Below are 14,288 nucleotides of genomic sequence, written 5' to 3'. Positions count from 1 at the left end.
GGAGTGTGCCATTACTGCTGTGGAGAGGGGGGCAGTGCCAGGAGTGTGCCATTACTACTGAGGGGGGTCAGTGCCAGGAGTGTGCCATTACTGCTGGGGAGAGGGGGTCAGTGCCTGGAGTGTGCCATTACTACTGGGGAGAGGGGTCAGTGCCAGGAGTGTGCCATTACTGCTGGGGAGAGGAGGTCAGTGCCAGGAGTGTGCCATTACTGCTGGGGAGAGGGGGGCAGTGCCAGGAGTGTACCATTACTGCTGGGGAGAGGAGGTCAGTGCCTGGAGTGTGCCATTACTGCTGGGGAGAGGGGGGCAGTGCCAGGAGTGTGCCATTACTGCTGGGGAGAGGGGGGCAGTGCCAGGAGTGTACCATTACTGCTGGGGAGAGGAGGTCAGTGCCTGGAGTGTGCCATTACTGCTGGGGAGAGGAGGTCAGTGCCAGGAGTGTGCCATTACTGCTGGGGAGAGGCGGCAGTGCCAGGAGTGTGCCATTACTGCAGGAGAAAGGGGGTCAGTGCCAGGAGTGTGCCATTACTGCTGGGGAGAGGGGGGCAGTGCCAGGAGTGTGCCACTACTGCTGGGGAGAGGGGGTCAGTGCCAGGAGTGTGCCACTACTGCTGGGGATAGGGGGTCAGTGCCAGAAGTGTGCCATTACTGCTGGAGAGGGGGGGGGGGGCAGTGCCAGAAGTGTGCCATTACTGCTGGAGAGAGGGGGGGGCAGTGCCAGGAGTGTGCCATTACTGCTGGGGGGAGAGGGGCTCTCGCCATGCAGAACTATATGCATGGAGTTTGCGTGGTTTCTTCCTGGCACTCTGGCTTCCCAAACCATAATAAAGTCAGTTAACTTTACCCAAAGTTGACTTTAGACTGATGGACATGTAACTATGGTAGGGATTAGATTCTGAGCTCCTCTAAGGACAGTCAGGACATGACTATGTACTCTGTAAAGTGCTGCAAAAGATGTCAGTGTTGTAAAATGACATACTAATAACATGCTAGGACATTAGACCATTACTGTGGTACAAATTAGATTGTGAGCTCCTCTAAGGGGCCGTAAGATACAGGATTAGATACTGCAAAAGATGTTTGCGCTGTACAATATTGGCAGCCAGACAACAACCATCTTATTCCAGTAGAGAACTATAACAAGTTAGTTGTCATCCTCCATGTTATTTCTCCCCATCCTTCATACGCTGTCCCCGGAGAATAAGGCATGTAGAGAGCATTAACTCCCGTCTGTCTTCCAGGTATGGGGGAGTATAAGGTGCACCGCGTGCGCTTCTTTGATTACGTCCCGTCAGGGGTGCGCTGCATTGCCCATTCGGAGCAGACAGAGAGGCTCGCTGTGGCTCGTACCGATGGATCCGTAGAAGTCTTCAATTTCCCAGCCAACTACTACCAGGAAAAGGTGAGACTGGGAACCATTGTAGCAGAATAACGTGTGAGCACATTGTGGCAGAGCAATCAGTTATGCCGGAGACACAGGTGAGGAATAAGGGAAAGCACTGATCTATCACAAGCACTCAAAGCGTGCCTGAGCCCTTACAGGTAAGATTACAACTTTCTACTAATATGAATATATTTACAGTGGTTTGCAAAAGAATTTGGCCCCCTTGACGTTTTCCACATTTTGTCACATTACTGCCACAAACCTGAATCAATTTTATTGGAATTCCACATGAAAGACCATCAAAGTGGTGTACATGTGAGAAGTGAAACGAAAATCCTACATGATTCCAAACATTTTTTACAAATCAATAACTGCAAAGTGGGGTGTGTGTAATTATTCAGCCCCCTAAGTCAATACTTTGTAGAACCACCTTTTGCTGCAATTACAGCTGCCAGTCTTTTAGGGTATGTCTCTACCAGCTTTGCACATTTAGAGACTGAAATCCTTGCCCATTCTTCTTTGCAAACCAGCTCCAGCTCAGTCAGATTAGATGGACAGCGTTTGTGAACAGCAGTTTTTAGATCTTGCCACAGATTCTCGATTGGATTTAGATCTGGACTTTGACTGGGCCATTCTAACACATGTTTTGTTTTAAACCATTCCATTGTTGCCCTGGCTGTATGTTTAGGGTCATTGTCCTGCTGGAAGGTGAACCTCCGCCCCAGTCTCAAGTCTTTTGCAGACTCCAAGAGGTTTTCTTCCAAGTTTGCCCTGTATTTGGCTCCATCCATCTTCCCATCAACTTTGACCAGCTTCCATTTTGGTCTCATCTCACCAGAGCACCTTCTTCCACATGGTTGCTGTGTCCCCCACATGGCTTGTGGCAAACTGCAAACGGGACTTCTTATGCTTTCTGTTAACAATGCCTTTCTTCTTGCCACTCTTCCCTAAAGGCCAACTTTGTGCAGTGCACGACTAATAGTTGCCCTATGGACAGAGTCTCCCACCTGAGCTGTAGATCTCTGCAGCTCGTCCAGAGTCACCATGGACCTCTTGACTGCATTTCTGATCAGCGCTCTCCTTGTTCGGCCTGTGAGTTTAGGGGGATGGCCTTGTCTTGGTAGGTTTACAGTTGTGCCATACTCCTTCCATTTCTGAATGATCGCTTGAACAGTGCTCCGTGGGATGTTCAAGGCTTTGGAAATCTTTTTGTAGCCTAAGCCTGCTTTAAATTTCTCAATAACTTTATCCCTGACACGCACGCACACACACACACACACACTTGCAAAAGTATTCGGCCCCCTTGAAGTTTTCCACATTTTGTCATATGTCTATGGGCAACTGACTGCACTCAGATCAAAGGGGGCCGAATAATTATGCACACACCACTTTGCAGTTATTTATTTGTAAAAAATGTTTGGAATCGTGTATGATTTTCGTTCCACTTCTAATGTGTACACCACTGTGTGTTCGTCTTTCATGTGGAATTCCAATAAAATTGATTCATGTTTGTGGCAGTAATATGACAAAATGTGGAAAACTTCAAGGGGGCCGAATACTTGTGTGTGTGTGTGTGTGTGTGTGTGTGTGTGTGTGTGTGTGTGTGTCAGTCAGGGATAAAGTTATTGAGAAATTTAAAGCAGGCTTAGGCTACAAAAAGATTTCCAAAGCCTTGAACGTCCCACGGAGCACTGTTCAAGCGATCATTCAGAAATGGAAGGAGTATGGCACAACTGTAAACCTACCAAGACAAGGCTGTCCACCTAAACACACAGGCCGAACAAGGAGAGCACTAATCAGAAATGCAATCAAGAGGCCCATGCTGACTCTGGACGAGCTGCAGAGATCTACAGCTCAGGTGGGAGAATCTGTCCATAGGACAACTATTAGTCGTGCACTGTACAAAGTTGGCCTTTATGGAAGAGTGGCAAGAAGAAAGCCATTGTTAACAGAAAAGCATAAGAAGTCCTGTTTGCAGTTTGCCACAAGCCATGTGGGGGACACAGCAACCATGTGGAAGAAGGTGCTCTGGTCAGATGAGACCAAAATGGAACTTTTTGGCCAAAATGCAAAACGCTATGTGTGGCAGAAAACTAACTCTGCACATCACCCAGAACACACAATCCCGACTGTCAAATATGGTGGTGGCAGCATCATGCTCTGGGGTTGCTTCTCTTCAGCAGGGACAGGGAAGCTGGTCAAAGTTGATAGGAAGATGTATGGAGCCAAATACAGGGCAATCTTGGAAGAAAACCTCTTGGAGTCTGCAAAAGACTTGAGACTGGGGCGGAGGTTCACCTTCCAGCAGGACAACGACCCTAAACATAAAGCCAGGGCAACAATGGAATGGTTTAAAACAAAACATATCCATGTGTTAGAATGGCCCAGTCAAAGTCCAGATCTAAATCCAATCGAGAATCTGTGGCAAGATCTGAAAACTGCTGTTCACAAATGCTGTCCATCTAATCTGACTGAGCTGGAGCTGTTTTGCAAAGAAGAATGGGCAAGGATTTCAGTCTCTAGATGTGCAAAGCTGGTAGAGACATACCCTAAAAGACTGGCAGCTGTAATTGCAGCAAAAGGTGGTTCTACAAAGTATTGACTCAGGGGGCTGAATAATTACGCACACCCCACTTTGCAGTTATTGATTTGTAAAACATTTTTTGGAATAATGTATGATTTTCGTTCCACTTCTCACGTGTACACCACTTTGTATTGGTCTTCCACGTGGAATTCCAATCAAATTGATTCATGTTTGTGGCAGTAATGTGACAAAATGTGGAAAATTTCAAGGTGGCCGAATACTTTTGCAACCCACTGTATATACATGCATACATACATACATACAGGGGCTGCAGCACACAACAGGAAAACAGTGACAGGGGCTCTTGGTTACGCTTTAACGTGCTTAAGCTCACCAACTGCGCCAAAGTGTCCCCAATCTGGTGAGTCCTACTCTACCATGCAAAATGCTAGTTTTTATAAGCAGTCTAGTGGGAACTAATCCAAAAACCCAAGAGTCAACTGAATGGCAAAAAAGGAAATTAAAAACACCTCACCTTTCACTAGCTACCAAATGAATCTCTCTGCTTAACTGTGCTAGAGGTGGGCGTGGTTATGCAATGTGTGTGTGTGTGTGTGTATATATTATATATTCCATACCAAACACAATACCAACAAATAAGGCCTTATCAGTAGTTGTGACTGTTTGGCAGCAGTAGTATCTCTAGATAACACCAGAAACAAGCATGCAGCTAATCTTGTCAGATCTGACAGTGTCAGGAACGCCTGATTTGTTGCATGCTTGTTCAGGGGTCTATGGCTAATTGTATTAGAGGCAGAGGATCAGCAGGATAGCCAGGCAACTGGTGTTGCTTAACAGGAAATAAATATGGCAGCCTCCATATCCTCCCACTTCAGTTGTCCATTCAAAGGAAACCTGAGATTACCTAGAAGAAAAAAATGTATACGTACCTGGGGCTTCCTCTGGCCCACTTCAGGCTAATCAGTCCCTCGCGGTCTTCCCATGCATATGGATCCTCCGCTAGGCGGCCTGGTAATTCCACCAGTAGGGGCGTACCGCGCACTCACAAATCACACTCCCACTGCTGGGAGCTTTCTGCACCAGCGCAGTACTACTGCTTAGTCCGACAGGCTGACTTATCGGGCCGCATTGCGGGGATCTAGGCAGCATTAACCTTGATGAGAATCTGTGATTTCCACTTTTCTCCCATCTCTGCAGGTAATTCCGGGGGACGAGCGGAGGTCCACAGAGTCCATATGCTGGGTGGGGACCGACCGGCTCTTCTCTGCAGGTCTGAACGGAGAGATTGTGGAGTACGACTTGGAGAAGCTGGGGGTGAAATATTCTATAGATGCATTCGGAGGCCCCCTATGGAGCATCGCTGCGAGTCCAAGCGGGTCCCAGCTTGCCGTAAGTGTCATCGCTTCTCCTATTCATCCGTACATAAGAAGCGAAGCTTTATGATCAACAGAAGTACTATAGGAATATTGTAGCTACTTAACTTTAAAATATAAATCAACCTCCTACTAAAATTTTGCTGGGAGGGAAAACAGAAGGTATTGGCGATTATTCAGGTTGGAGTGAGCATATGATATCTCCCACAATGCATCACTTCCGAATATGCAAATTATCCTGTGTTGTCCTTGAAGGCTAAACACACCTCCAGATCCGCTGGAATGGAATGATGTGTCAGCATGTTAATTGTACAGAGCCACAATAATCCAACATGCATGCAGACTGGTTGGTCCTCAGCAGTGCATGGCATGGATTAATGTGGCTCTATGGAGTAGTAATTTTTAGTGTATATAAATATATATATATATATATACATACACACACACACGCGCACACAGACGTGTACACACACACACACACACACACACACACACACACACACACACACACACACACACATACATACACACACACACACACACACACATACTGTGTATGTATGTAGATAGATAGATAGATAGGTAGGTAGGTAGGTAGGTAGATAGATAATAGAGATATAAGATAGATAGATAGATAGATAGATAGATAGATAGATATATATAGATAGATAGATAGATAGATAGATAGATAGATAGATAGATAGATAGATAGATAGATAGATAGATAGATAGATAGATAGATAGATAGATAGATAGATATAGAGATAGATATATATATATAGATATAGATATATATATAGAGATAGATATATATATAGATATAGATATAGATATAGATAGATAGATAGATAGATAGATATAGATATAGATAGATAGATATAGATATAGATAGATAGATAGATAGATATATAGATATATAGATATAAATATATAGATATATAGATATAGATAGATATAGATATAGATATATAGATAGATATAGATATAGATATATAGATAGATATAGATATAGATATAGATATATAGATAGATATATATAGATAGATATATAGATCTATCTATAGATATCTATATATCTATATATGTGTATATGTATACATATACATATATATACATTTTGTGATAGTGGTCCTTTAAGATTCCCTTTAACTTAAAGTGGACCCAAATTACATAGTTACATAGTTATTTTGGTTGAAAAAAGACATACGTCCATCGAGTTCAACCAGTATAAAGTACAACACCAGCCTGCTCCCTCACATATCCCTGTTGATCCAGAGGAAGGCGAAAAAACCCTTACAAGGCATGGTCTAATTAGCCCCTAAAGGGAAAAATTCCTTCCCGACTCCAGATGGCAATCAGATAAAATCCCTGGATCAACATCATTAGGCATTACCTAGTAATTGTAGCCATGGATGTCTTTCAACGCAAGGAAAGCATCTAAGCCCCCTTTAAATGCAGGTATAGAGTTTGCCATAACGACTTCCTGTGGCAATGCATTCCACATCTTAATCACTCTTACTGTAAAGAACCCTTTCCTAAATAAATGGTTAAAACGTTTTTCCTCCATGCGCAGATCATGTCCTCTAGTCCTTTGAGAAGGCCTAGGGACAAAAAGCTCATCCGCCAAGGTATTATATTGCCCTCTGATGTATTTATACATGTTAATTAGATCCTCTCTAAGGCGTCTTTTCTCTAGACTAAATAAACCCAGTTTATCTAACCTTTCTCGATAAGTGAGACCTTCCATCCCACGCATCAATTTTGTTGCTCGTCTCTGCACCTGCTCTAAAACTGCAATATCTTTTTTGTAATGTGGTGCCCAGAACTGAATTCCATATTCCAGATGTGGCCTTACTAGAGAGTTAAACGGGCAATATTATGCTAGCATCTCGAGTTTTTATTTCCCTTTTAATGCATCCCAAAATTTTGTTAGCTTTAGCTGCAGCTGCTTGGCATTGAGTACGATTATTTAACTTGTTGTCAATGAGTACTCCTAAGTCCTTCTCCAAGTTTGATGTCCCCAACTGTATCCCATTTATTTTGTATGGTGCTAGACCATTAGTACGTCCAAAATGCATGACCTTTCATTTGTCAACATTGAATTTCATCTGCCATGTATGTGCCCATATAGCCATCCTATCCAGATCCTGTTGCAATATGACACTATCTTCCTGAGAGTTGATGATTCTGCACAATTTTGTATCATCTGCAAAAATAGCAACATTGCTCACTACTGCATCTACTAGGTCATTAATAAATAAATTGAAGAGCACTGGACCCAGAACAGACCCCTGTGGGACCCCACTGCCAACAGTCTCCCATTTTGAGTACGATCCATTGACCACAACTCTTTGTTTTCTGTCCATTAGCCAGTTCCCTATCCATGAACACAGACTCTTCCCCAGTCCTTGCATCCTCAACTTTTGCACCAGACTTTTGTGGGGAACAGTGTCGAAGGCCTTTGCAAAGTCCAAGTATATCACATCTACAGCATTCCCAATATCCATATTAGCATTCACTACCTCATAAAAGCTGAGCATGTTAGTCAAACAGGACCTGTCTTTAGTAAACCCATGTTGATGCTGAGAAATAAGATTATTTTCTACTATGAAGTCATGTATAGTATCTCTTAGTAACCCCTCAAATAGTTTGCATACAACTGATGTTAAACTTACAGGTCTATAATTTCCTGGATCAGATTTTTTGCCCTTCTTAAATAATGGGAAAACGTGGGCTGTACGCCAATCCACTGGGACTCTGCCAGTTGCAAGAGAGTCACAAAAGATAAGATAAAGGGGTTTATCTATAACTGAACTTAAAGAGGAACTCCAGTGAAAATAATGTAATAAAAAAAAGTTTTACCATAATTATGTATAAATGATTTAGTCAGTGTTTGCTCATTGTAAAATCTTTCCTCTCCCAGATTCACATTCTGACATTTATTACATGGTGACATTGTTACTGTGGGCATGTTATGTAGCTGTTTCTAGCTGTTCTGGCTGTTAGACAGCTCTAAACAGCCATTTCCTGTCTGTGAACATTGTTACATTGTGGCAGTTTGCCAGGAGTACCGCGGTATTCAGAGCCTCTAGTGGGAGTGGTTTCAGCACAAAATCAGTCACACAGCGCCCCCTGATGGTCTGTTTGTGAAAATCATTCTATTTCTCATGTAAAAGGGGGTATCAGCTACTGATTGGGATAAAGTTCAATTCTTGGTTGGAGTTTCTCTTTAATTCCCTTAGGACCCGAGGATGCATGCCATCCGGGCCAGGTGCCTTGTCTATTTTTAATTTATTTAGTCTTGCATATACAAGATTTCAGAAATAAAATCTATTTTCTAAATTATAATAATAAATAGCAGCCATTTTTCAGCTGCATGATGACAAATCTAAAATATTTTACATCTATTGGAGGAACCCCTCCCTTCCTTTTATATTGCTGGGACAGAATCCGGCAAACTGGTGGAGTAGGAGGTGTCCAGCAAAGGAGGAATTGCTAATGGCTGCCACCTGTATAACCCTAGTTATGAAAAGAGAAGGGTGAAAAGCATGCACTGAAATGCTCATAGGCTTGAAGGAGTGTTTATCTTTGTATGTGTCAAGAGTGGTGCAACTAAATATTTTAAATTAACAAAAATGTTTGGTTTGGGTCCGCTTTAAGTTATGTTTACTGATTTTTTTTATTTTTTTTTTCCCCTCGTTCTTTGCTGTGGTCGTGTTGCTGCTAAGATAGCACCCGTTCACACCTACCAAACCGCTGGAATGCAGTGATCTGTCAGCTTGTTAACCATTTGAGGACCACAGGCTTACACCCCTTTATGACCAGGCGATTTTTTTACAATTCCGCACACTGCAGCTTTAACAGCTCACTGCAGGGCCATACAACTTACCACCCAAATTAATCTTGCCTCCTTTTCTTGCCACCAGCAAAGCTTTCTGTTAGTGGCATCTGATTGCTGCTGCTACAATTTATTTATTTATTTATTTTTTAAATACATTTTACTATTTTCTTTTTATTTACATCCCTCCCCCCTGAGATCCAATCACTGATCCCCTCTGATAGGCATCAGCCTATGAGAGGGGATCACATTGTGAGCCACTCCAGGGGACAGCTTTGTCACTAAGCTGTCCCCTCTACAGTGCTTCGCTAGATTGCAGTGCTGTACAACCTAAATAAACTTTTTTTTTTTTTTTTTGACAGCCTGCCAGCTGTGATTGCTGGCTAGCAGGCTGATATCGGAGCGGAGCGCCGTCATTCAGCGGGGATGTACGCACATTCCCTGCTAATCTCCGCCCTCAGGACTTGACGCTGGTCGGCGTTAGGCAGTCCTGGGGGTGGCACCCTCCTGTCGCCGATCGGCTTTAGGCTTTCAGGAGGGAGTTAAATAGTTCACCATGAGCTTGCTGGTTAGTCTGTAGCTCTAGGTATTTCAAGTGCTGCCTCATAGAGCCACATAAATCCATGCCATGCACTGATCCACAATCTATTGGGTTCTGAAGGTGTGTTTAACTTTCAGGGACAACAAATGGACGATTTACATATTCAACAATTATGCATTGTGGGAGACATCATCATATGCTCACTCCAACCTGAATTATCACAAATACCTTCTGTTTTAAGAAGGCAAACTTTTGTCTTGCATAACATTTCAGTAAGAGGGCTTTTTGGTCCTTTGTAGCCCCTTTACACACTCCTAGGAGTTCTGGTCACCATGAGCTGGCTGGGTAGTCTGTACCTTTTGTTGGGATGTAAAGTGAGGGTTGAGAGGTGGCATGACTGCTCTGCTGAGGTTTATAGACGGTGATGTCATGTTTCATGTACTGGGGGGCGGAGCTGGAGATGCTCCAGGATAGGCTGCTGGGTCCCAGCAGTGTGCAGAGCATGTACCATACATTTCTCAGTTGTTCCTATGCTTCCCTGGCAGATGTCTCCATTGTGTTGCAGGTGGCCTGTGAGGACGGCTCTGTGAAGCTGTTCAGCATTACTCCGGAACGCATTGTGTTCGAGAAGAGCTTGGACCGCCAGAAAGGTGAGTGGTTGTTGGATGATCTCATGATGATCTCATGCTTTCAGATCGCAGTGTGACCTTATATTAAAATTAATAAAATTCTAACTCTGGCAAAAAAAAAAATGGAAAGATTTCTCATGCCTTACTTACTTGTCATTAGTGGCAGGAAGTGAGCGAGTCTCTCCAACGGGGTCTAGATGGCAGTAAAAGCGCAACAAGAACTCTGACCCCTTCATCCTTTATCCAGTGCTAGTGTCAGAAACATATCTTTATGATCACGTTTTTAGGTAATGTGAAGCAGTCGTAAGAACAGTAAAACCTTGCATTGCGAGTAAATTGGTTTAAAGAGGAACTCCAGTGAACATTTTACTGCTGGCAGGTGATGTAGCTGCTGCATGGTTTTTGGCAGTTGGAAAGAGCTGTAAACAGCTATTTCCCACAAAAGTTGGAACTTTTCTTGTGGGAGGGGTTTCACCACCATATCAGTCATACAGCGCCCGCTGATGGTCTGCTTGTGAAAAGGAATAGATTTCTCATGTAAAAGGGGTATCAGCTACTGATTGGGATAAAGTTCAATTTTTGGTCGGAGTTTCTCTTTAAGCGTGCTTTGCAATATAAGCAAACCTGTTTGTAAAATTTTGATATACAAGCAAAAAAAGTATACAGTACATGCGCCACGTCCTCACAACTAAGCCGACAGTTCTTCTCCCTTTGGCGCTGCAGGATTGTACTTAAAGGGAATTTGAAGTGAAAATAAACTTTTGTAATAATGAATTGTATGTGTTGTACAGCTAAGAAATAGAACATTAGTAGCAAAGAAAAATGTCTCGTATTGTTTCCAGTACAGGAAGAGTTAAAGAGACTCTGTAACAAAATGTTCAGCCTTATTTCTTCTATCCTATAAGTTCCTATACCTGTTCTAATGTGGTCTAGATTACTGCAGCCTTTCCTAGTTGCACTGTCTCTGTAATATATCTCATTTTCTTTTCTTTGTCAAGCTTTGCCAACCCAGGGAGGAAGGGGCTGCCTCTGTTGTAATGGGGACAAATTATCCACGCCCCCTGCTCTCAGTTTCAGCTTGTCTGTGATGCAGTTTGTGAGGCTGAGGGGGGGAGGGAGCTGCCTGTCACATGCTAAGAAACTGTGAGAATCCGAGACTGGAGTGCAGATAATTAGGCTTATATTCAAGTATATACAGTATATGTTTTGTCTTGAGTCTTGCTCTAATTTCCTCTCTTCTCCCTGCAGGCCGGATCTTGTCTCTGGCCTGGCACCCGTCTGGCTCCCACATCGTGGCTGGTTCTGTCAATGTGATAAAAGTGTTCAATGTCTCTTCAGGTGGGTGGACAACCTTGTGGGTGAAAATGCCTGGGCAGAGATTTGTCCTCTGCAGTCTCATACAATGAATCAGGATCTGTACTTGTGTGTTATGTCGTTTTTGGGGGGGTTTGTTCGTTTTTTGTTGTGTTTTTTTTTTTACTAAATCTGAACTTGATTATAATAGGGCAGGATTATTCACAAGGCAACCTATGTAGGTGCTTGAGGCCTAGTGAGTGTCAAGGGCTGCCTCCTTCATTGACCCTCTCCCACCTCAGCTGACCAGAAGGACTATATTGAGGATCTTGGGCCCCATTTTGTCTTAAAGTACTGAAGTGAGGGATACATGGAGGCTGACAGCCTAATTTCCTTTTAAACAATACCAGTTGCCTGTCTGTCCTGCCTCTAATACTTTAAGCCACAGCCCCTGAACCAGCATGCAGATCAGGTTCTCTGACTGAAGTCAGACTGGATTAGCTGCATGCTAGTTTCAGGTGTGTGATTCTGACATTACAGCCAAATAGATCAGCAGGGCTGCCAGGCAACTGGTATTGTTTAAAAGGGAAAAAAATAGCAGCCACCATAGCCCTATCAGTTCAGTGTGCTTTAATACTTTATTTGATTACAAAGTAAAAGGTTTAAGCTATGAGATCTCTAAAGTCCAGATTTGAATGTATTTCCGCAGTTAGCTGCTGCGTTTCTGTATATTAGATCGAAAAGTCACTGATGTGAATGAGATATGTGGACAATGGGGAGGGCACATTGACTGCAGGCTGGGGTACTAAAATGCAGATCTTAGAGGAACTCCAGTGAAAATAATGTAATAAAAAAGTGCTTCATTTTTACAGTAATTATGTATAATGATTTAGTCAGTGTTTGCTCATTGTAAAATCTTTCCTCTCCCCGATTTACATTCTGACATTTATTACATGGTGACATTTTTACTGTAGGCAGGTTATGTAGCTGCTCCTAGCTGTTTTGGCTGTTAGAGACAGCTGTAAACAGCTATTTCCTGTCTGTGAACCTTGTTACATTGTAACAAACTGCCAAAAGTACCGCAGTACTCAGAGCTTCTTGTGGGAGGGGTTTCAGCACAAACTCAGTCATACAGCACCCCCTGATGGTCTATTTGTGAAAAGCAATATATTTCTCATGTAAAATGGGGTATCAGCTACTGATTGGGATAAAGTTCAATTCTTGGTTGGAGATTCTCTTTAAGCTGGCCATACACATATAGATTTCCACCCAATGTTTCCTCTCTGAAAGTAATTGATACCTGTCTCACTCCGTAGATTCCAGCACGTTTTCAAATACAAATCGATCTGATTGTAGTGTTGCATTATGCTATGCAGTGATACACTATGAAAGGAGAGAATTAAGTGCGCTGCCTTCTAGTCCACCACAGACTTTTCCTGAAAGTCCTTGAGACCACAAATAGTTCCCCGTACAAAGTTCACCATATGTACAGTTCTCCAGCCCTTTCCCTCGTCTCCTCCCTTGGCCTTGCTTTCAGTATAATTATACCTGAAAATAAAGCACAAGAAAAAGGACAACTCTCTAGATACATACAGGGTGCATTTCTCTAGGCTTTCCTGCTGTCCTGTGCAAGAATTCAGGTTACAAGATAAAATGCTGGACTGTTTTGGGGTTACAATATTGCACCTCTTAGTAAATCGCACATACAGAAGAATCGCATGCGTTTTGCCTGTTTGCATTGTTATGATGGTGATAGCCTGAATTTAATATAGCAACCCTCAGCAGTTTTCAGCAGTGGGTGATGCTTTAGCGATGTGGTATTGTTGTATCATATATATATATATATATATATATATATATATATATATATATATATATATATATATATATATATATATATATATATATATATATATATATATATATATATATATATATATATATTCATAGCTGTTTTTTTACTTTGCTCTTTTAGCTCCTTAGCCTGTAGTTATAATATTCAGTTCCTGGTTTGCTTATTGTGGTCACGTATTTGCTGTCTGTTGTCCTCAGGCCGCCTTCTGCAGGTGCTGAAGCTGGACCGGCGGCTGCTGACCGGACAGAAGCGCGAGTGCGTTCCCTGGGCTTTGGCTGTTCTGTCCTGCGGAGAGATCATCAGTGTGGATTCTTCTGGGAAGCTGCAGTTCTGGGATCTGGAGACGGGAACGCTTTTCCGCTCGTTCACTGCGGCCAGCTGCGCCATCTTGTGCCTCGCCGTTTCCACGGTAATTGTCCTGTCATGGGTTGCACAGTGTGGGAGCTGCCTAGTTAGCTTATATGGAGGTGAGAGGTGTATTACCATATATACTCGAATACAAGTCAACTCCAATATTCAATCCTCTTAATGGAATACTGTAGTGGGGTAAAAAGAGTTGAACTTACCTGGGGCTTCTAACAGTCCCCCACAGACTTCCTGTGCCTGCGCAGCCGCTCACCGATGCTCCGGTCCCCGCCTCCGCTTCACTTTTGGAATTTCTGACTTTAAAGTCTAAAATCACTGCGCTCCACAACGCTCTCTGCTGCTCCTGTGGGCCGCAATGGCCCACTTTCACTTTTGTGACATCTGGGTCATGCCGCTGAAAGGAGAGATTGATTCTTTCTTTCTTCGTGCAGGGAGGCGGGGGAGCGGCAAAGGGCGTGGCCAGG

General features: G+C 43.2%; 1 protein-coding gene across 2 annotated transcripts in view; it reads left to right on the top strand.

Annotated features, from left to right (window-relative positions):
- UTP4 (UTP4 small subunit processome component) overlaps positions 1-14,288 on the top strand; it is a 36,967-nt gene that overhangs the window by 1,241 nt on the left and 21,438 nt on the right. For both annotated transcript variants that reach the window (XM_068259600.1, XM_068259599.1), the window contains exons 2-6: positions 1,242-1,402; positions 5,127-5,318; positions 10,247-10,331; positions 11,559-11,648; positions 13,656-13,867. In XM_068259600.1, coding sequence (XP_068115701.1) covers positions 1,244-1,402; positions 5,127-5,318; positions 10,247-10,331; positions 11,559-11,648; positions 13,656-13,867 — 738 coding nt within the window. In that variant the 5' untranslated portion in view covers positions 1,242-1,243. The remainder of the gene's footprint in view (positions 1-1,241; positions 1,403-5,126; positions 5,319-10,246; positions 10,332-11,558; positions 11,649-13,655; positions 13,868-14,288) is intronic.

Source organism: Hyperolius riggenbachi, chromosome 11, assembly GCF_040937935.1.
Source record: "Hyperolius riggenbachi isolate aHypRig1 chromosome 11, aHypRig1.pri, whole genome shotgun sequence".
Classification (NCBI taxonomy): domain Eukaryota; kingdom Metazoa; phylum Chordata; class Amphibia; order Anura; family Hyperoliidae; genus Hyperolius; species Hyperolius riggenbachi.
This window is presented reverse-complemented; position numbering and strand designations above follow the sequence as displayed.